Source organism: Perognathus longimembris, chromosome 8, assembly GCF_023159225.1.
Source record: "Perognathus longimembris pacificus isolate PPM17 chromosome 8, ASM2315922v1, whole genome shotgun sequence".
Classification (NCBI taxonomy): Eukaryota; Metazoa; Chordata; class Mammalia; order Rodentia; family Heteromyidae; genus Perognathus; species Perognathus longimembris.
Window position 1 is genome coordinate 62,408,877 of NC_063168.1, and position 23,369 is coordinate 62,432,245.

Consider the following 23,369-nt stretch of genomic DNA (forward strand, 5'->3'; position numbering starts at 1 on the left):
AAAAAAAAAAAAAAAGATGTTTTAGTGCCCACCACCTCTTCCCCTGCAGTTAAGCCAACCAGGAAAGGTTTTGTGGCCAATTTATGAAGTGAGTAGGTCTGCCGCAGTCACCTGCTAATTATGAGACAGACAGAATGGAGTGGGAAGCCTGCCCTACGCATGGGCCGAGCCTGTGCTTATACCGGGCTTCCTCTCTTCCCAGACGTCACCTGGGGCAGCTGCGTGATCCCTCCTGTGCCTCCCTTGTGTCATCTGGGAAATGGGGACCAAAATAGCACGCACTACGAAATGTGGGGTGAAGTGTGAGGATTCACAGGATGGCGACGCGGGGAGGCTTCACGCACAGGCTGGCGCGTTGTGAGATCTTCTCACGTATGAGTCCCTGTGTGAGTAACGTCCACTTGTGGCACTCCAGGGAGCGGAAGAGAGCGGAGAATCTGTGGGTGGATGAGTCACAGACTAATAATCGTTAAACTTTATTGAGTGTTTTCTCCGTGCCAGGCACTCTTGTAAGGATTTTTAATAATTCCATTTTAATTCTCACCGCAGCTCCCTGAGGCTAGTAGCAGCACTCCCCCATTTTACAGCTGAGAAAACTGAGGCACAGTTGTGCCTCCCGGGAGGGCGTTTGGCAGTCAGGCCGGTGGCACAGGCTGGTTTCCAGGAGTGTAGTGAGAAGCACAGGGGGAGCCCTGTGCCCGCCCAGCCAGGTGCAGGGACCCTGACAGCTGCCGCGTTTGATCCTCTTCATTTCTTGTCTCTGCTCTCAGCCCCGTACACTCCCCACGGCTGCAAGACAACAGCTGGCAGCCAGACTGACCTGTGGCTCTGGTCACACCTTTCCATTTTATCTATTTTAAAAAAAAAGTTCCAGGAGACGGGATCCGGTGGCTCACGCCTGTGATCCTAGCTACTTGGGAGGCTGAGATCTGAGGATCACAGTTTGAAGCCAACCCAGGCAGCAAAGCTCATGAGACTTTTATCTCCATTTAACTACTAAAATAGGTTGTTACTGGAGCTGTGGTTCAATTGGTAGAGCAGCCTTGCTAAGGACAGCTCCCAGGCCCTGAGTTCAAGCCCTAGGACCTACACGTGCACATACACAAAATGTTCCAGCAAGGTTTCTGATTGGTTCTGCTAGGACATATGCTCCCCACATGAGGGCCAGGGCTGGGGTCAGTGGGGCACGGCTCTCCCGAGAGGCCCCCCACCCACACCTCACCTGGAGGACTGGAGGTCAGCGGGTGGGAGGGGCTCTGGGTGGTGGTGTTGCAATTGTTTTGGTGACTGGGGGATTCATTGTGGGCCGGGATGATGACAGGCGAGGATACCCTAGATGGCCACAGTTGGAGCAGGGGAGGCGCTGAGGCTTGAGGTGGTCTCCCAGGGCCTGGAAAGGGAGGCGGGGATGGCACTGGGGTCGGTGGCAGGGAGTCAGCTCTCGGTAGGAAGGTCCTAAGGCTCCAGAGGGAGGTTGGACTTGGGGGGGCTTGGTCTGAGGTGGGGTTGAGGGGGTCTGCTGTGGTTGGGGGGACTGGCTGGGCTTGGAGGAAGGGATGCCCTTGGAGAACTGACCATTTCCCGAGGGGCCTGGTGGCAGAGCAGGAGGTAGCACCCTTGCGGCTGGTGGGAGAACTCTGAGGGTGGGAGGAGTGGATGGTGATGCGTGGGTCTGAGGGTTTCACAGCACGGGGGAATGGCCATAGCTTTCCTCGATTCTAGAGGAGGAAGTGGAGGCCAAACGCCACCCTTGGCTCTGGTGGGATGTAAACCTCGTCCCCACCCCTTGCCCTCTAAGAGGTCAGAATAGCCCTACAACCTAAGAAAATTCAGTAGTTGTTCCTTGCTTCTTCCACTTCTCAGAGGCAGCCACTCTCAGTCCTCGTAGCTGTGTCCTCTAGGAGCTTGGCATGCCCATATTTTTGATCCATTCCTGTAGATGTGTGTCACTGGTTTCCTGTTTAGTAGATTTTTACATGGCCAACCTTTTGACTCCCCAACCATCTTCCTAAATAGTTTTGATGGTGAGCTTACTTACTAAGAGCACCCCTCCAATAGTCTTTCGGAAATGTTAGTGACTTATGTAACTGTAGCCCCTCTGTTCATCACCTTTATAGTAACAATTTTTTAAATGTTGATGCAAGGTGCCAGTGGCTCATACCTGTAATTTTTAGCTACTCAGAAAGCTGAGATCTGAGAAGTGTGAGTCCAATGAGACTCTTCTCTCCGGTTAACCATCAAAAAGTGGTAGAGTGCTAGCCTTGAGCAAAAGAGCTCAGGAATAGTGCCTGGGACCCTTAGTTTGAACCCCAGGACTAGCATGGATGTGCATGCACACACACAAATGTTGGTACGTGTATTAGTGTTCATATATGAATAAATAATAGGCAAGATAATGGCCCCTCATTAATGGCTACATCCTAATCCCCTGAAGCTGTGAATATATTACTTTATATGGCCAAAGGGACTTTGTAGATGTGATTAGATTAAGGACATGGAGATGAGATTATCCTGGATTATCTGGGAAGACAATGTAGCCACAAGGGTCAAAGAAGGAAGTCAAAGAGGAAGGCCAGAGCCAGAGAAGCAAGCAAAGCTGCTGAGAGAGATTTGATGGTCAGCTTTGGAGTTGGAAGGGGCTGCAAGCCAAGGATAGGAGCAACTTCTGGAAGCCAGAAAAGGCAGGAAATTGGAAGAATGCAACCCTAACAGTCCCTTGATTTGAGGCAAACCACTGTGACCTCCAATTTGCCAAACTGCAAGATAACAAATCTGTTTGGAAGTCACTGGTTTTGTGGTACATAGAAGTTTTTCATATGTGTGTCTATGCATACTTGCCTGCATATGTATATATGTGTGTGTGCATATTTACATTTGTTGTTTCAATGGCATGTTTACATTGTTACAGCTGCGTCTTCTAGTGTACGGTGACAGTTTCTTTCCACTTTTTTCCTGAAGTTACTGATGACTTTGTTTTCATCTGCCTTGTTTTCTCTGTACCCATTGCTAATTCCTCCTGCCCCCCTCGCTGCCATTTGGGACAGTCACAGCAGGTGACGTTTCAGTTCCACTTTTTGAGTCACGTGCTTTCTTTCATTAGGGAGCCCTGCTTTCTAGGAGTGTGGCGAGTTGTAAATGATGTTCTGTGAGTTTGTTCTTTGCCTTCTAGGTGGATTCTCTGCTTTCTGGCTCTTGTGTCTCTTCCTCTTAGGGCCAAGCTCACCCCCTACTTGGAGCACATCCTGAAGGCAGGTGTCCTTCAACAGCCATTCTGCAGCTGCATGCAGATGGCAGAGCAGGACCGTACAGCGCATGGCAGTGGTAGCAGCTGACGTCTGAGTCTGGAGTCATACTGCCTAGTTGGGAATGGCGGCCCCTGTGACTCTCTCTTCTTCCTCCGTGCTTCTTGTGCCGGCCCTCCCGTGTCTTGGAGGACATCTTCTCTGCTTTCTGACAGCAGGGCACACACCTTGCATGTGTTTGCACTCGACTCTCCCACTTCCACTATAAAAAGAAAAAAGGAAGTAAAGAAGTCTAATCAGAGAATTCAAGTTTGTTTAGTTCCTTAAGTTTTGTTTTTTCTTGGTCGGTCGTGGGGCTTGAACTCTGGGCGTGAGCACTGTCCCTGGAGCTCTTCAGCTCAAGCCTGGTGCTCTACTACTTTGAGCCACAGCACCATTTCTGGTTTTCTGGTGGTTAATTGGAGATAAAAGTCTCACAGGGACTTTCCTGCCCAGGCTGGCTTCTAACCACAATCCTCAGATCTCAGCCTCCTGAATAGCTAGGATTACAGGCATGAGCCATTGGTACATTTCAGTTCCTTGAGAATTTTGAGCATACTAGTCTTTTGTCTTCTTGTTTTCAAGAAGTCTGAGGCCATTCTGACTCTTGATTATCCTTATGCCACTCCCCCCCCACCCCCTGGAAGCAGCTAGAACCTTTTGTTTGTCTAAGTATTCTGAAATTACACACAGTACTATTCCTGGTGTGAGGTACTGTCATCAATGGGCTGGAGAGTTTTCAGTCAGGCAACTTAGGTCTGTCGATTTTGGAAAGTTCTCTGTGTCATTGGTAATTTTTTCCCATCTGTTGTTTCTTTCTGTAACTTCCATTCAGATGGGCAAGCCTATATTTGTTAACCCAGCTTGTCTGTCATCTAGCTTACCAGTCAGTCCTTCTAGTATTGCAATCCTCAGGTAGCCGCTAGTATACTCTGTACTTCTAAGAGATCAACATTTTATATGTAAGAGAAAACATGTGATAGTTATCTTTCTGTGCCTAACATTTCACTTCATGTCCCCTAGGCTCTTCCATGTCGCTGCAAATGACATTTCATTTTTTATGCCTGAATAATATTCCATTGTGTGTGTGTGCGCGCGCGCGCACGCACATAAATTTATCCTTGATAGATATCCAGGCTGATTCCTTACTTTAGCTATTAAGATTAGTGCTGTAATAATCAGCACTAATAGTAACCTGGGAATGCAGAAGTCTCTTGGGCATGTTTATTTCATTTCCTTTGATAGTGAAATGTCTGACTCATACCACAGTTCTATTTCCAGTAGTCTACTGAGTTTGGTATTTCTACTAGCATAATTTTTATTTCTAAAAAAAATTGTTCTTGATTACTCTTGTGTAATAGCATCATGTTCTTGTTTCATGGACATACTATCACCGTTTCTGTGCAGGAAATCTATTACCTCCTGTTCTTGTTGTTATGTTTTGTTTGGGTTTGGTTTAATTTGGGTTGGTTTGTTTATTCTGGTCTGTATTTTCCAAGTTAGAGGCTTTCCTTGAATGTGTATCTGTCCTTACTTGTTCTTTTTGGGTTAACAACATGGAACTAGGGCTGGTAGGGTTCTGTGGTAGAACTCTTGCCTGGCAAGCTGAGTCCCTGAGTTCAAACCTTACCGTTATGGGAAAAACTCCAAACAAACAAACAAAAAGCACCCAGAAAACAAACAAAAAGACTAGGGACTGTCTAGGCATGATGGCAAATGTCTGTAATCCCAGCAGCTGGGAGGTGAAGGGAGGAGGGTTGAGCGACTGAGGCCAGCCTGGGCCGCATAGCAAGACCCTCCCCAAAATGAAAGAAAAGAACATGGAGTAAAAGCTGAAAGGAAACCCAGCACATGGTAGGGCTTGTTAACCTTCAGATCCACATGGGTGGGCCTGAGCAACCATTGTTACTCCGTGTGGGTATTGGAGTCAATGTTGGCATCCGTACGCCTTTTCTCTTGGACTGCTGAGATTCTCCAGAAAGGTGGCAGGGTCTGGCTCTCCTGTCCTCCAGCCCAGCGGGGGATCCTCCTCTGTGTCCCCTGTGCCTGGACACTGCCACCTCCTGATTTTCTGCCCTCCAAGGACTAGGAACCTCGGGGGAGGCGGGTTTAGGGATCACGTTTTCCATCAGTGCCTTTGTTTTCACACAGGCATCCTCTCCACCCTGGTCCCAGAGAACCTGGTGCCGTGGCAGGTGGGGGATATCTGTTAAGGACTCCATGTTGGGAATCGGCGGCTTTCACGCTCCTGTCTCAAATATGGCTGTCCACCGTCTACTTTCCACACCCCCAAACCATCCTGGTCGTGTCCCTTCTTGTGTCCTGCCCAATCTTATAATTTTACATCTTCTGAAATAATTGCTCCTGGGTTAGGAATGTGGCCCAATGTAGTGCAGAGTCAATCCCAGCTCATTTCCACAACAGGTGCTCTGTTTTGTCTTGGGGTGCTGGGGATGGAGGTTAGGGCCACTGAGCTACACCCCAGCCCTCCACAGCACCTTCATAATCCATGTAGCAATGACAGTGACCATACTGGCGATGATGCAAGACGTTTTCATGATGGTATCCCTTAAGCATGTGTACTTCGTTGACCTAAACATCATGAAAACGTGTCAGGCAGGAAATAAAAACGGCTGGTCAGAACGGCTGGTCAGAACGGCTCTTGGTGAAGAGCTTTTGTGGGGTTGTTTTTGTGTCTTTGCCTTGGCCTGAGTAAGGAGGGTTCTCTTGCTCTGGGGTCATCCAGGCCATAAGACACGGTGGGCCCCTGCCGCTGGCTTGAAGCTTCTTCCCAGGACCCACTCCCTGGGAGAACAGTGGGACTCTGCAGGCGGGAAGGGGCAGTCTGTGTCCAGAGCTGGTACCTCGGCCATAGGGCCTGTAGAGTTGAGTGGCCTCGCCTGGCCACACACTGGGTCGTTTTAATTGATGCTGAGTGATTTTGAGGGCCACTGACACTGCTGGGCCATTGGGCAACACAAAGGGACTGGGATTGACCCGGGTCAGCTGTTTTCTGTAGGGACGGTGTATGCAGTTCAGATGTCAGGGGCCTGGGAGGAGGAAGGAGCATTTCCCCTTTCCCTTCCGGGGCGTCTGCCTTCAAGGTCAATGCCCTGTGATGTTCTGCTACTGGTGCCAGCTTCCTGCCTCTCCCCACTTGGAGCAGAGGCTCTGGCAGAGCTCGTGTCTGCGGCAGAGCAGTACCCCCTAGGTGTCTCTGGGCCTCCAACTCCTATTGCTTACTTTTGTGCCTGGTGTGCTCTGCCTCATTCTGGGGCCTTGTCTGCCTGGCACCCCCTCACCTTGTCTGTCTGCCACCTCCCCCCGCCCCCCCCCCCCCCATGGCTGTGAGTTCTCAGCAGTGTGGCAGGTCAGCGCTAGAAGATCAGAACTAGAATCTGGAGATCAACCAGCCCAGCTCCTCTGAGGAGGGACGGAGGACCAGAGAAGCCCATCCAGGCCCAAACTCTAATCCGCAGGCTCTGCGCTGAATGTTTGTTTCCACAGTCTGCTTCTCCTGAAGGCTTTGCTTTGGGCTGGGCCCTGAGGAGAAATTACTAGCCAATAGTGGATGGACTCCGTGTGGAGTTCCGGGCTCAGGAGGGTTGTTTCTGTGGGATGGGGGGGGGGGGGAGGTTAGCTTTGCAGTGAACCATGCCCTAACAGCTTCAGAGTGAAGAGGTCAAGTTCACTCCTTAGACATGCCTTAGGCTCTAGCTGTAAACTAGGAAAGTAGCAGAAGCTGCCCCAGTGAGAAGGGTGCCCCGCGCTCGCACACTGTCCCCCAGGGAGCCTCTCTCTCTCTTCCACCCTCTCAGGTACTGGGCACCGACCCTCATTAGGCCCAGCCTGAGGCCACACAGAGGGGTGTGGGAAATCTGGGGCCTTCTCTGAGGGCAGTTGTAAGGCCCCAAGCCTTCCTAGCCGGACTGGGCTTTTAACTTCTGGAGCCCTTCTTGTTCTGGCCCTCCGAAATGTTCCGCCCAGCCCAAGCTTCCTCTGGCTACTCCCAGTGCTGAGCCAGTGTGGGGCACCTGCTCCCCAGGACCTGGAGGGCTCTGGGGAGGGCCTGGCCTGTGCCGTTTCCAGGCTCCTGGTTTTCCAGGGAGCCCTGGCTGTCGGGGGATGGGAGGAAAAGCCCAGGAGGGAGGGGAGCGGGGAAGCAGAAAGGGGGGACTGGAAGGGGAAGGGTGTGGGTGGCCCTGATCCAGCTGCCTCCTACTTTCCTGCTGCTGCCAATCCCCTCCCAGGCAGGCGCGCACTCAGGCAGGGGCTTGGCGCTCTCCCTGGGGGTGGGATCTGGGGAACTGGCTCCGGGTGAAGGGGTTGATACAGCACCCTGCCCCCCACCCCCGTGTCCCCCCTTCCCAGCTGTGGCTGGAGGAACAGGCTTTGTGATTTCACTGGCTTGGCCCCAACCTGGTGCAGGGAAGAAGAAAAGCCCCTAAAATTCAGCTAGGCGGCTTGGGGGGCCTACTCTGGCCCAATAGCTCTGAAGGGGAATGAAGTCATTTCTGGGGTTGGGGACAGCGGGGCTGGCCTCCTTCCTCAACTCCCCCCCCCCGCCCCCCACCCCCAAGACCCTAGAGCACCTCTGCAAAGGGGACTTGTTGCTCCGGGCATGGGTTCCGGCCTCTGCTCTGCAGGGCCCAGACTCTGTTCCTAAAAGCAAGGTGACATTCATTTCACTACATCCTGTGACTGCGGCTCACTTCCTCCACGTGGCAGGGGTGGTGTGGGGGTGGGGGGTCGGGTGAGGACAGGTTAGGAGGAAAATGTAGCCGGGCTGGGGGCCTCTGAGGGAGGCTGGGGTTTCCCAGGGGCGGGCTGGGGCGGCAGGGAGGGTGTGGGAAGTGTTCAAAGGGAAGAACAGCCGTGAATGAAGAGAAGGGAGGAGCGGGAGGGAGGCTGGAAGTCCCAGAAGTGCCCCCCCCCCCGCCCCGCCACGCCCGGAGGCTCTGGGGACCCACATCGCCTCCAGCTGTCCCAGCCTCAGTTTCCCGCTCTCGGAGGAGAGAGGTCGGGGACAGGGCCCTCCCCGGCCAGTGTGGTCCTGGGCTGGGGACTAACTCCCTGGAGGGACCTGGGTCAGGTAGGACCTGGGTCCTGGGCTCCACTCTACTGACCAGCTTCTCTTCCTCACAGGTGGAGCCACTGGGGTGCCCGAACCCCCACACCGAGGCAGCAGCGCGCCAGAGGGCTTGACACGGGGACTCTATGTTTCAGTTTTAACTCTTGCTTACAAAGACCACGAGAATTCCTTCCCCGAAGCTTAGCAGCCTCTCAAGCCCGCAAAGCCCCAGCCTGCCTCCCACCACCCAGCTGCCCGCCATGCCCGCCAGCGGCCCCAGCGACACCAGCAGCTCGGCCACCGAGCGGGAGGAGGACCGGAAGGTGAGTAGCGCGATGGCTCATCTTTAGGGGACCATCTGGCGAGAGTCGGGGTGAGGGGGTGGGTCCCACTCTTACAGAGAGAGGGAAGCTCAGCCCTCTTGCCTAGCTGGCTTCCCTGTTTTGGTGATGAGGAAACAGAGACCTAGCGGTGGGAAGCTCTGGTGGTGGCACAGGAACTTGAACCCAGGGGTCCAGCGTGCCAGGACCCTGACTTTCCAACCACAGGCTGGAGCCCGGGTCCGTGGAGCCGAGAGGGGCTGGCCTTGGTTGTTTCAGAGCTGCCCCTGGGTCCCTGCTGTCCGGCAGCTTGCTGGGGCGCTGGAGCCACGCAGTGATCCCTCACCCTACACAGAGGCAGGCGCGTGGCGCGGCCACCTGCGGGGTTTTTGATGCTTAGGGCCAGGCGGTGGCCCTTGGAGAGGGTGACACTCCTCCCTCCGCTCCAGACTCCCGGAGACCTCATTACACCCCCTTTGTTGCATCCCTGTGAGAGGTGAGCTCCTCACCCTGCAACCAAACTCCTGGTTGCGCTGCAGTCCCTCAAAAGGGACTTGATCAGGTGATAGGAAGCCCATTGGGTCCCTAGATGCTGCCTGGGGACCTTCCCAGCTGGACGGCCCATAGAGAGAGCTGCCTCGAACTCCAGCACGCGGACTCTGTTTCCCCCTGAAGGAGGGAGCTGTGACAGCCCCTGCCTCCCGTCCCAGCCCCGGGGGGGGGGGGGTGAGATGCTGCCGTCTAGGAGAACAGGGCCTGTTCATGACACCAGGGTGTTCGGAGGACACCAGGTGTGGTGCCCTGAATGCCCTGGCACCCCTCACTCTGCGGGTGTGAACTGCCGCTGACCCTGCGGCACAGTTCTCACATGCCCGCCCAGACGCTCAGCTTCTTCCCCGCCCGCTCCTTCCTGGAGCCTTCTACCCAGGGTTCCATTTGTCCTTGGGGACACCCTGGGACAGATGGGGTAAGGCAGATGGCCCTGGTTTTCATCAGGAGACTCTGAGCACAGCCACCCAATGGTAGGTCCAGAGGAGAGCCTGGTCCTCACCTCCCAGCCCTGAGCCCTTCCCAAGGCCCCATGTGGAGTCCTGCTGTGAACATCCACCCAGGTGTGCACAGAGCCCAGCCTGGACCCCTTCCCAGCGCCGCAGCGCCAGGGTGAGGCGCCGGCACAGTGGGACAGAGCATGCTGGGAACCCTGTGCCCGGACCCTGGCCAGGAAGCCTAGAGTGCGAAATCTGCCCCTTTCTTTCTGTCCAGGTTAGCCCGCAGGCTTTCTGGGCTGCCATTGGTTCAGGACTTGAGAAGGGAGAGACCCAGACCCAGGGCTACCAAGCCCATGACACCTGTAGCTTCTTGTGCAGTCATAGTGATTTCCCTTCCCCCCTCGAGTCTGCCTGTGTTTCCCTGTAGGAGTGGGTTTCCCTGGGTCTCCCTTGCCTAGCATCCCCCAGCCCGACCAGGGATACCCACCGTCACCTTGTCACACTCGCAGTTATTAATTAGCCGGCCACTCCCATGACTGGACTGTGACCGCAGCCCCCTGGCAACAGGTCGGGCCCTGTGTCGTGCTTAGCTCTGGGTAGAGAAGGAACACGGCACAAGGAGGCAGAAGTCCCAGGCCCCACGCCCAGGAAACTTCTTCCTGGAGATGTAACTTCAGGCCATCTGGGCTCGTGTTTGCTCAGGTGGAAAATGGGAAGAGTAACTCTAGCCTTGCCTGTTGTACAGGGTGGCTGTGCAAGTCAGATGAGGTCACGGGCATGGACTCACGGGCATAGAAGTGCCCTGCAGACAGCAAAGTCTGGTCCAATTACGAGGGATTACGACTGCTATTATTATCTACCCATAGTAACTGCTCTGGCTCCAGCGGCAACAAACACACACCCAGCCCAGATCCTGGAGCTGATAGAAAGCACATACTCATGTTGGCAGCGGTGATGATGCCAAAAGACAGAGTGATCTGGACCAGGGCCGGGGCCAGCCAGGCCTCCTCCCCAGCTACCCACACCCACCGTGTGCATGCTGGCTCACCTGATATACCTCTAGTACACTGGTCTGTCTCCAGCAGTGCCAGGGAGCTGCCTGGGCAGCTGGTGGGCATCGACGACACCAACCACCGCCACTGCAATCAGTGAAAGCTAGGCCTGGGCTGGGACACACAGGCAGGACCGACAGAGGCTGTGTACAGCCTAGGAAGCTACAGAGGGGCCTGGCACAAAGCAGCTGTCTGGGCCCCATGGAAGGGATGTAGCTACCTGCTGGCTACACTAGCTAGCCTTACCTGCTATTCCTGCCTGGCCCTGTAGCTTCTAGGCCCCAGTTGAGCCCTTCCTGGGCTGCCAGGCTTTTGTTTATGCTTCCGGTGGCCTGTGCCCTGATTTCTCAGGGAAAGCCCTTGCCTCGCTGCACTGGGGATTACGGCTTGCAGTGGAGCAGTGTGATCAGGTGTGATCCTCAGCCCAGCCACCTGGGCACCTGTGAAGGTGTTGGACCTGTGGGACTCAGGACCGTGTGCTGTTTTTGTTCATTTGCTTTTCAGGTACCACCTTTCTCTAAAGCCCAGGCTAGGCTGGCCTTGAATTCTCAATCCTCCTGCCTGGGCCTCCCGAGTGCTAGGATTACAGGCATGTGATATCATGCCCTGCTAGAGGCCTACTTTAAGCAGTTCCCAGGGGAGTCCGTCACCCATTAGCACTTGGGAACCCACTGGTATCCCCAGCTACTGCTGACGGGTAGCATGTTAGCCCCTTTCCTTTGGTGTGAATCCCCGGGGCTCAGGAAGGATTCTGTGGATAGTGTAGAGAGGAAAATGGAGTGGTTCAAAGCCCTGCAGAGAGCCAGGGTCAGGAAGGTGGGGGACAGAGATCACAGGGATAGGTGGGTGTGATCCGTGGGCATGATCTGTGAGTGAGAGTGCCCTAGCATTGCCCCTGCATCCGCACCGCTTGGGGAGGCTGCGTTCTGAGGCTGTGGTTGGACGAGGCAGGGGGTACCTGCAGCCATGGCAGAGGAAGGGTATGCATGGGGAGGTAAACACTTACAGAGGGAATGAAAAAGGGACCCAGAGTGCTTGGTTGGCTCAGATCCCTCCCTCATGTTAGTGATCCCTTTCCTCTGGTCTTGGAAACAATGGCCAAGACGCATTCATTGAGCACTGTCTGTTGCACATTATATACATATTATTTTATGAACTCTTCTAATCACCCATTAAGATCCTGGTGTTTTTCATTGTTCTTTATTATTTAGGACTAAACTGAAGCTCAGAGAGGTTAAGGCACTTGCCTGAAGTCACCCAGCTAGTAGGCGGGAGTGCAAAGGTTGAGCCCTAGGCAGCCTGTACCGCTGGCTCCTGTGTTCTTCTGGCTGCCTCCCGTGTGAGGAGGAATGCAGTGAGGAGCCCTGCCGGCATGAGGCTCTGGGGGCCTGCTTGTGTTTCCCAGCTGCAGGTTTCCAAGTGTTAATTTAGACTAAAGCTGAGGTGGTGGGAGAAAGCCTCAGCCTCTGTAACAGTGCTTCTGCCCCAGGGTAGATGGCGAGGACCCTTCATCCCAGCACGACTGCGGGTGTGCACGCACACACGCACGCACACACACACACACACACACAGTGAAGACACCGCTGTGGACATGGCTTCTTGCCCTTCCTCCCTCTTTCTTGTACACATTGCTTCTTTTCTCGTCTCTTCCAGCCCTCCCTCTCTCCCTCCTTTCTTCAGGCTTAAATGCCTTTCCGTGCACGTGGCACATAGTAGGGCCCCACAAGTCTTCTGGAGGAACTGAATGCCATTCCTGAGGGATCTAGTTAGATACAGAAACAGCCATGGCCACTAGTGCTCCAGGTTTGCGGGGAGGGGGTTGTCACGCAGCTCTGTGCTTCAGCAGAGCGGCTTATGCTGGCCATGTGTGTATATGCGAGTGTGTGTCTGCCTATGTGTGCACTGTGCCACTGACCAGGCCTGGGTCCCTCCCCTCCCCTCCCCTCCCTCCCTTCCCTTCCCTCCAAGCCCAACCCAGAGGTCTGGCAAGTGCTGTTTTTCCTTGGGCTCTGAGCACTTCCTCTGTGCTGGCTCAAGGGCATCCTTGGGGTCCTTGCAGGACATCCAGGGAGCACTCGGCCTACTGCACTCAGATGTCCGCCCGTGGTCCCTTAGCACTGGCTAGTCACTGCAGGGTCAGTTAAAGGAATCTTTCAAAGGACGTTTGGAAAGGTAACAGAGAAAGTGCTTCCCCTTTGCACTCCAGGAGCACCGCGCACGGCCGTGGCAGGGGAGTTGATGGGCGCCCAGGCACACCCAGCCCACCCAAGCTGACCCAGACTGTGGCTTTGGGCTGCAGTTCTCTACAGTTAGACGTGGTTAGAAGTCAAGTGCAGTTAGCCATGCAGTCAGCGTGGTCTTGGGTGCGGTCAGCTGGCCTCTGGAGACAGACCTGCCTTTGAATCTGCGCTCTAGTGACTCAGCAGCGCGAGTGCCCGGCACAGAATGGCCCCCGATGGGCCCGAGATGTTTAAAAGAAATGGTGCTTGTTGGAACTCGGGGACCTGGTGTGTGAGAAGCTAGCTGTGTGCTTTCTTTCGGTAACTGTCGATCACTTATGCATCTGTCTGTCTGCCTGCCTCTCTGCCCTTTGCCTGCACCTCTGGGCCCCGGGGTTGCTGCAGCCCCTCATATTGCAGGACTGAGAGAAGCCCAGGGAGGGGGGCCCTGCTGTGGGTGGAGGCACTTGGAAGCCAGCAGGTGGAGGAAACTTCTCTCTTCAATGCTTAGACCCAAGAAGCCTGAGGTCCCATGCCCACTGACCAGGGACCTACCCTCCTCTGCAGGCAGGAGCTGTGGGTCTGCATGAGAGCCTAGGGCTGGGACCATTAATCCTGCTCTGAATAGCTGGAGGACCCTGGCCCAGGGGAGAAGATGGGGTCTCCCGGAACCAAGATGAGGGGTAATGCGGGGACGGGGCGGGGGGAAGAGTCTGGACTGTGCTGTGCAGAAAGGAGCTAGAGCCGAGTCCCAGACAGTTAGGAAGCAGGCCTTTCCTCTCAGCGGGCCTCAGCTGGGCCCGAAGCCTGCGCCCGCCCAGGGCCTGCCTCTGCAGAGAGCTGCGGGGCAGCGAGAGGGGCTGCCCGCCACCATCCACCTTCGCATGCGCCGGGCAGAAGGGCTCCCACAGCAATGAACTCGTTTAATGCTCACCACAACGCAGGAAGTGACTGCTGTCATGATCCCTCCCGTTACAGAAGAGAAGCCGAGGCTTAGAGAGGTTGGGAACTTGACGGGAGTCACATGGCTGCAAAGGATTTTATCTAGACTCTTCCTCTCTGTTAAGCCAGAAATGCCGTCGGGGTGGGCTCGAGCGGACAGGAGGGCCCAGGGAGCTCGCTAGCAGCAGGCAGTGGGCTGCGTCCCGCCAGCACTGATCATGGCATCGGCCAGCGCCTTGTCCGCAGGCCTCTTCCTCTAGACCGAATTCTGTGTGCTTGCCTTTGTGTCGGGTACACCGGAGGCACTCTGTTGGTTTTTTAGGCAGACCCCTGAGCTTGGCCTGGCAGTGGGGGATGAGAATCGGCCTGCTGTGCATAGGTCTTCCTTTTAGAAGTGGGTAAGGGCCTGAAAAGGTAGGGCTCAGCCAGCAGGTGAAGGCAGGACTGATGCTCTCCCTGCAGGAGGGCCTGGGGAAGCAGCCCCGCCATTTGCAATCACTTAGCACTTAGGAAGTGTCTGCTGTATGCACTTACCCAGGCACTGTGAGGGACTCCGAGGGACCACTAAGACATGGCCCACCTCCCCCCAAAGCGGGGACGTGGGAGAGGAAGGACAGCCTTCGCCACTGATTGTGTTTGCTGAGTACTGAAATCCTGAAATGAGCAGCTGATGAGCTTCGAGAGGCGAGGTCAGAAAAGTAGGGGGCTTCCTCAGCGAGTCCTAGAGCTCCCACATCTTCAGCCTCTGCCCCCTGCCTCACCAGAGCCCCTTCTACAGGAAGGGCCCGGAGAGGCGTGTGAATATGCCTGCATGTGTCATGCGTGCTTTGTGCGGGTCTGCAACCTGGTGCTCACACTGCCCAGGTTAGGGCTCTGCTTGCTGTCGAAGCCAATTTATTTCACTGAATTCCACAACCACAGACAGTCCCTGGGAGGCCAGCCAGCCAGCTGGCAAAAGCTGTCCATGCTTCGTGTCCCCGGGGACCCCGGCAAGTGGCTGGCTAGATCCGGCAAGTTCATCCCCTCCACTCGCGCCCCGAGTTAAGACATCTGCTCAGCGGATGCCAGGTCAGTAGCATCCGGTTTAAGAACTGAAAGGAGCACGTCTGTCTTTCTGGATTTCTCTGGGTGAGGGCTTGCAGGGAGGAGGGCAAGGCTGTCTCGAGGCCCAGCAAGGCCAGGGTGTACTTGTGTGTGCACATGAATGTCAGTGTGCACCTTCCCCATGCATAGCCTGCGGGCTTATGTTTTTACTGTGAGCACGTGTGTGTGCTCGAGTGTAGATCATGGCATAGACTATTACGGTGGCCTATGGCAGGTTGCAGTGGAAGGATGCATAGACTTAAGAGATTGAAATTTTGGCTCTGAAGCTTTTCTTCCTGACTGTGACTCCGTGAGTCAGATAACTTCTCTGAGCTTCAGATTTCCCACCTGTGTAATGGAAAAAATAACACCAGCTCTGCTTTCTATAAAGCATATGAATAAAATGGAATAACATATGTGGAAAGGCTTTGTTAATTACTCTGCACTCTACAAATGTGAGAATTATCGTCATAACCAGCTCATCCGAATGAGAAATTGTGTGTAGCTTAAAATTATCCAGCCAGTGAGCTACACAAAAATGTAGGTCACATCCTCAGAAGTTTAGAGGGAGGTTGACGGGAACCACTTGATCTTATTGGCCGCCAAAAGTGAAGGTGCTCTGAAAGCCATAAAGACTTACGTAAGTGTAAAGTGACAATTACATTTAACTTAAGAGATACAATATAGGTTTGGCATGGTCATTCTTGTCTGTAATTGCAGAACCCAAGAGACTGAGGCAGGAGGATCTCAAGCAGTAGGCCCAGGAGATCAGGACAAAAATGGATGAATGGCCAGGTGCCGGTGGCTCACGCCTATAATCCTAGTTACTTGGGAGTCTGAGATCTGAGGATCACCATTCATACCAGCCCAGGCAGGAAAGACACTGTGACTCTTATCTCCAATTAACCACCAGGAAACTGGAAGTGGCACTGTGGCTCAAGTGGTAGAGTGACAGTCTTGTGCTGAAGAGCTCAGGGGCAGAGCCCAGGCCCAGAGTTCAAGCCCCATGACCGAAAAGAAAAAAAAAAAAAAGAAAAAAAATGAATGAATAAATAAATACTAGTATGTCTTAGTTTTCCTGTTACCAGAGACATAAAGATACAAGTGAAAGCCAGGCGCTGGTGACGTACACCTGTACTCCTCAGGAGGCTGAGTCCTGCAGGATATCGGTTCAAAGCCAAAGTGAGCAAGAAAGTCTGTGAAACGCTACTTCCAATTAGCCTGAAAACAAAGCTGGACTGGAAGTATGGCTCAGTGGGAGAGCACCAACTATGGGTGAAAAAGCTGAGGCTGTTGAGTTTAAGCCGTAGTACTAGCACATATGCTCACGCGCACACACACACACACACACATATCCAAGTGCCCCCAGAAGCCTGAATGTTCACAGCTTGTGGATTTGTATGCGTATCTCACTTAGGTGTGTGGCCTCGGCTGTGGACTCTGGACACAATAGTCACTTATCCTAGTGTTGTGCTGGCTCCATCGGTCTAGATATTGTGAATGCCATCATAAAGAAGTGTCTGTGGACGGGGCATGATTGCATCTACCTGCAATTTCAGCCCTTGGGAGGTAGAGAGATAGGAGGGTCACATATTTGAGACCAGCCTGAGCTAGAGAGAGACCTTAAAAGTCTGTCACTTCCCTCTAGGAGCCCATGGCCTCACCAGCACGATGCTAAAATTGGATTGCTGGGTGGTGGGTGTTACAGAAGGGGTCTGTGAGGTCAGTCTAGGCAGGGGATGGCAGAAGAGTCTGGTGGAAGGGACCCTAGGGTGGGGCTGGGAATATGTCCTAGTGGCAAGAGTGCTTACCTTGTATACATGAAGCCCTGGGTTCGATTCCAGGGGCCCTAAGAATGGAGGCTGGAGAAGGGAGTCTGCTGAAAGCTTGATGGGAAGGTGGGCCCGTTGCCTAGGCAGCTGCTTCTCCACCTGCTGCGGTGTGGGGCCCTGGTGTGGGGAGGCGACACGAGCAATCCAGCAGACCCTGGGAGCGTCTTGCACCAGGGTTAAGTTGCTGATCTGCATCCTCCTTCAGGTCCCCATGACCCCTTTGGGGAAAGGTTTTAGCTCTACAGAGTGACATCATCAGCCTTGCATCTTGGAGAGATTAGGGAACCCCAGGGTCCCACATAACTTACCACCATGGCACCAGCCAGATGGTGGGATCTGTCTGCGCCCTGAGTGATGTCTGCACATGCAGGAAGCAAGCTGGGATTTACGCACGGCGAGGGGCAGTCCCGGGAGGAGGGGTGGGCTTGCCGTGCTGCTGCGGAAGCTGCTAGTCAGGATGTGTGGAGCCAGGAGGAGGGGAGCAATCCTCCAGTGACTGTCACATGTCAGCTTTCAAACTATTACTTCACCTAATTCTTATGCCATTGCTGTGAGGTGGGTATCATTGCCCCCATTTTATGGATGAGGAAAGCAAGGCATGGAGAGGTAATAGCTTGAAGCAAGTACTGAGTATAGATCAGAGCAGAAACTCCAACCTAGCTTTCCCCTCCCCACGCCCCTAGCTATCATTTCTACCCCTCCGAAGGGCTGATTAGCTCAGTCCCTTCCTCGACAGATGAGGAAACCATCCTGGACTCAAATCTGTTCCCACTAAATGTGTTGTTGCTTTCCAGCTGCTCAGGTTACTGTGGATCAGATTCTTCTATTTCAGAGTATTAGGGATGCCTCCTAATTCAGTGCTACTCGCAGATTCGATCAGCATATTTCACATTCCTCTCCTTAACCCAGCAGCAAAGATACTGAGTTAAACAGGCCCCATGACAGATGCAAGAATGAAACACTTGACATGCCTCTTAGAGCGGCTGAGGGCGCACACAGCCTGAGCCATCTGCTCACCCCGCTGGGCGGATACACCCCAAGTCAGCAGCCTGGACTGCAGGCCGGCCCAGAGCGGAGCATCACCGCCCTCTTTGCCCCGTACTTGTGCTCTGTCTTGGAAGAAAGCAATGTTGGCAGAAGATGATCTGCTCCTGGGCCACGTGGAAAGGGCAGGGGCCAGACCCGGGTGTGAATCTGATCTGGTCTTTCATAGAGACTGGAGGCCTAAGTTTACTTTGCCTTGCCCTGGGAGCAAGACTCAGGCCTGGCACCAAGCACCCCTGTGTGGTGCTCCCACATGTTTACTAGTATCAAGGGTCTGTCTAGGTTACCCAAAATTGAATCCTATGAGGAAGCAAGTGTGTGAGTGCCTGGATAGCGTGTGCAAGGCCAGGGAAGGAGCTGATGGCCTGCCTGTGTGGAACGAGGCTTTTCCGGCGAGTCTTCGGGAGCCGGGCCTTGTGTGTCCTGACAAGTCAAGCGCCTATGTTTCCAGGTCATTGCCTTGTGGTGTGACGGGTCTTCTTGTTGTTGTTGTTGTCTGTGCTGGTTGGTCCTGGGACTTGGACTTAAGGCCTGGGAACTGTCCCTTAGCTTTCTTACTCAAAGCTAGTGCTCTACCGTGGGAGTCACAGCTCTACTCCCAGGTCTTTGCTGGTTAAACGGAGATAAGAATCTCACAGACTTTCCTGCTCAGATCTCCACCTCCTGCGTAGCTCGCCACCTGCGCCGGGTTGTGACTAGCAGTTTCTTTTTTTCCTGACCAGAGCACTTGACTGACCTTGACATGTCTGGTGAATTCAGAATAAAAGCTAGGAAACCAAATCCTTTATTACAAATTTCTTTGGAATAAAGTGAAGTTTGTTATTTATTATTCAAATCCCAGAATTTTGGAGCAGATAGATTCTTCCTGGCATTCATCTGTAAAACACACCACACACACACACACACACACACACACACACACACACACACACACACACACACACACACACCCCCCAGATGAGGGGGACATACGATTTGTTCCCTGGGAGATCTGAGAAGCAGGCGGAATGGACAACTCCATACAAGCTGTGACCCTTCCATGAGCGCACATGCTCCCTGCAGTGCCCAGTTAGCCATGATAATCTGGCCCGAAGCCCCCTTCACCCCACGCTGGACCACCCTGGTAGTGTTTCCCCTCCCAGTGAGGCAAATGACCCTTTCTTTCCTGTGGGGTGCCTGTGGGGTCTCTGGAGAGCTCCAGCCGGCAGCCTGGCCTCCCGCTCACCTGTAGCTGGGCCTCCTAGCGCCCGTGGTGCCCCTCTGACTTTGCGTGCTGTCCTGAGGTCTTTTGGTCATCACTGGGCTTCTGCTGTGACTTCCTGGGGCTCCCTGGCCCCAGGGCCAGCCTCCTCCACAGATGGCACACAGTTCCCCTGCCCCCCTGGCTTGCTTTCAGACCCTTTTTGGCTGGCTTTCTTTCTCCAGCCCTCCTTCCTCTCTGCCATGCTGCGTCGCGCTGCTCAGTGACAGTGTTCTCAAAGGCATCCATGATGGCCCCTGGCCAAATCTCTGTCCTGGACCTCATTGCATCAGCTGTCTTTGGACTATTGGGTAGCAGCTCTCTCCTTCTGCCCTCACAATGCCAGACCTCTCACAGTGACCTCCTCCATGCTTCTGACTGGTCTCATCTCCTTTGCCACCACTACCTCTGTTCGCCTCAGCTCACCTCTCTCTTGAGACAGCCAGCGCTTGGGCTGCCATGGCTTCCTCGCAGATGCACCTGGGTACATGGGGAGACAGGCATGCTCTTCTGCTTGCTCTGATCTCTCCTATTGGTCATACTCGTTTTTCATTCGTGTGTTCCACCATCACCTATCAATCAATGTGGCAAACCACAAGCCATTTTGAAATCACGGAAAATGAAAGTTGAATGGGATGTGGAGGGCCATCTCAACTGAACCTCCAGGAAGACTGATCACCCTTCCCTTCTCCCTCCCCGGTGCCAGCATCTGTTGGTCCCTGTCTTGGGCAGAGCCACAGAGCCATGCTCTGCTCCTGTCACAGAGGGCATGCCTGCTGTCCTTCTGCTGGTTCAAGGCCCCTCTCTCCTTTCTCAGCTTCATTTCTGCCAGTAATTAGTCATGCTGGAGCCTGCTGAGTCAGAAGGGCCTTGAGAGTGGTTTGTGGCCAGACTGGAGTGGGGAGGCAGGACTTTCTAGGTTTATATCTCTGGGCCCCAGGAGACAAGCCCAGAGGGCCAGAGCCTGCACATGTTCTGGTCCAGAACTCAGTGAGTGAAAAGGACCAGCGGGGACCAGGGTGTGGTCCCCGAATGCTTGTGGGGTGATGGCATATGAAGTGCCACATGGCCCAGGCGCCAGCTCAGGGATGTTTGCAGGAGAGTCCCTCAGGGTGCACAACAGTGGTCTTCATTTCAAATGCTGTGTGTGTTTCAAGCAGGCATCACGAAATCCAACATTTCTTTTTAGGTGATCTTACTAATTTCCAATAAAAAAAATATTAAATAGCTTGCTCATTTGATATACGCGGGTATGATGTAAACTAACTCAGAAGCAAATTCTTCATCGGAGCATGTTGATCTCACAGTTGAGAAAACATGGTCACCAGGGGGCTTGACACCTTCTGCTGGGGCCACAGGGTCTACCCAAATCCCTCCAGGCTGTATTTAGATGAGGGGGCTCCAGCTGTGCCAGCCAGGAAGGAAGTGGTGATCGTCCTGGGGGAGGGGACCGCATGGAAGTGAGGCTGTCATGGAAATGGACCAGCAGGAGGCCGCGGCCAGCCCCAAGGCCTGGGACCACGGGAGGGGGTGGGGGCTTGGAGCACCAGGGGCCTCGTGGATCAGCTCTGGCTCACCGGCTGTCTGTGCCCACAGGAAGAAGAGCAGGAGGAACCTCGCAGCAAGGAGGAACGCCAGGAGCCCAGCGCCACGGCCCGGAAGGTGGGGAGGCCTGGCCGGAAGCGCAAGCACCCGCCGGTGAGTGTTCCATCACCCCACAAGTCCATGTGACATGCACATGACAGCCTTGATACCGCAGGACCCTAGAGACAATAACACCAGCCGCCAAGCTCACGCCAGCTCCTCTGCCTTTGAATTGTGCACACTCCCCTGTTTGCCACATTGAGAACTGGCTGGCCTCTGGGCCAGGAGATGTGGCAGATGGGCATTGGCGCTGAGACTTCAACCAGGCCTCTGACTCTCAACCTCCTTTTAGAGGGGACAGCAGGAGGGCCCGCCAGATTCCCTGGACTGAACTAAGCACGCTCTTTCCTCCTCCCTCCCCCCTCCCCTAGGAAGAGCCCCCACCCCCCACCCTGCAGAGCCACACACCTGCCCTGAGCCTCCGCCCCCACCTAGGGAGCTGCAGAGCGAGACCTGAGGCTGGGCACCTGCTCACAGACCAGGGCAGAGATGCAGGCTGCCCGTAGAAAACCAGGTGCTGGTGGAGTGCTGCAGGGGTGGCCAGCCCACAAGCTGGGGACCCTGGGGGTCCATGCTGCTGAGGTCTGGGGGGAGCGCAGGGTCAAGGTGGTAGGCCTCCTTGCTCCTGAACAGCTGGTTCCTTTCTTTTAGCCCCTTCCAGCTGAGAATGGTAAGCTTGGAGCTAGAAGGTGAGTGGGAGCCAGGGCTGGGGATTTGTGGTTCAGTCCTTCAAGGACATGTTCTCAGCGGGGCAGGGAGCCCCAGCTTTCTGCAGAGCAGAGATGGGGGGGGGTGCTGCAGAGAGGCTACAGTTACAGCTGCCCCTTCCACCTGAAAGTGTGGAGCGAGGAGCCAAAGTGAGACAGCTTAACTGGTTAGAAATCTGAAGCATTTTCAGATTAAAGTGAGCACCGATATTTTATGGCCTGGAATGAAAAATTCACAAGACAATGAGGGACAAAATGGAACTTCAAACGCGTTTCTGGTTTGCAGCAGGCTGTTCTGGCAGGAGCCGGCGGGCGTGGGAGCCGGGCTGGAGAGGAGAGGGGCCCACATCCGACTCCATGTGTGCCCTCGCCTTCCTCAGGCTCTGTCGCCTGCTCCCCTTGCCCTGATTTAGTTGCTGGGGACCAGAGCCGCCACCTGTAGCAAATAAAGACTCGATGACCCTTTGACTCCAATTTGTAAGTCTCTTGAGTAAGAGGGAAGGCACTGCCCTGGGTGGGGGTGGGGAGGGGAGGTCTGTAGGCAGAGGACGAGGGAAATGGCCAGCAGATGGCCGGTGAGAGAGAAGGAGGGCTTCCCAGAGCAGACCATGGAGGGTGTGATTTGGGGCGGGGGGGGGGGGTTGTCCAGCAGATCTGGGTGAGAATTTCAGCTCTCCACCTCACCACCTGCGAGTGCTTGAGAAAGGCACAGCCGGAAGCTTCCGCCCCTTCAGAGGCGAGAAGGATGCTGTAATGTTACAATAAGAGGGGTCCACTCTCCACCACTGGGCCTACACCCAGCTAAGTCTTTCCTCTGAAGGACGCGTGGCAAACACAATTTGGCAGAAAAAGCAGTGCCTCCATTGAATGTTTTCCGGCTATGTGTCCTTGAGCCAGTTACTTCTTCATTGGTAAAAGAGGGCTGCTAATATGACCTGTCTGCCTACCTCCTGGGGTGCTTTGCAAACTGGAATGTGCAGGGCTGGCTAGCTAGCCAGTGAACCCCCGGCCACTGTAGGGGTCTGCCCGCAGTTAACCTGGACTCTCAGGAGCACCCTGGGTAAAGAGTGTCTAGGGACCAGGGAGGAAGGGGTGTGATGCAGATGGTGGCAGGGACACTCTGCATGTTGCCAGGACAGAGATGACCCAGAGAAAGACAGCCAGCATAGCCCTTGCTGGGATTCCTGCTGCAGCGAGAGGCAGTCCATGGCCTCAGCCTGGGGCACCCGTGGTGTCTGACTGAACCCCAGCACTTGTAGGGCCAGCACTGGTCTTCACCCCTCCCTGTAAGAGTGCAGCCTGGTGGAAGGCACCCTTGGGACTTGCTACAGCTGTGGCCCTGAGAACAGATTTGCCAGGGAGCATTAAAGTAGCTGCATACCGTCTAGCTAAGGTGGAGAAGGCAAGGGAGCTTGGCTTCATCCCGACAGGTGTAATGAGGAGAGGCGCAAGGGAAGTGACACTGGCAGGAGGCGGTACTTCCTTTTGTGCAAACTGTGCTGTTGGCGCTAGACAGGAAGAGCCAGGGCACACCACCTGTTTCTCCCCACTCCGAAGCTACAAACTCTTTGGCCCCCTCCCCTCCTCCTCTTCGCCCAGGCCTGTCCTTGCCGTCCACAGGCATCTGTCGTTGGGTGCTGCCCCGTGGCCTGTGGCTGCACCCTCCCCCAACCAGACTCCACCTGCCACCATCCAGATGCCCAGGCCTGCGCACACACTCGATCTCCCCATCTCCCATCTCTTCCTCCTCCCTGTGAGGCACAGCAGAAACTCAAATAAAGACTTACCTTCCAGTCTGGTGTGCCAGAGGGGAAGAACAGGCCACCCCATCACAGTAGTTACCTTACCCGACCTATCTCTGTCCACGAATCTCTAGGAACTCCATTTCTTAGGAGACAATATACAGAATATTGGATCTGGCATTACCATCTGATCTCTCCATCCT

At 54.5% G+C, this 23,369-nt stretch overlaps 1 protein-coding gene across 1 annotated transcript in view; it reads left to right on the forward strand.

The window, feature by feature from the left end:
* The window catches only part of Dnmt3a (DNA methyltransferase 3 alpha), a 100,474-nt gene that overhangs the window by 18,985 nt on the left and 58,120 nt on the right, over positions 1-23,369 (forward strand). Inside the window, exons 2-3 of the mRNA XM_048353296.1 lie at positions 8,427-8,675; positions 20,670-20,771. Of these exons, the coding sequence (XP_048209253.1) occupies positions 8,613-8,675; positions 20,670-20,771 (165 nt within the window). The 5' untranslated portion in view covers positions 8,427-8,612. The remainder of the gene's footprint in view (positions 1-8,426; positions 8,676-20,669; positions 20,772-23,369) is intronic.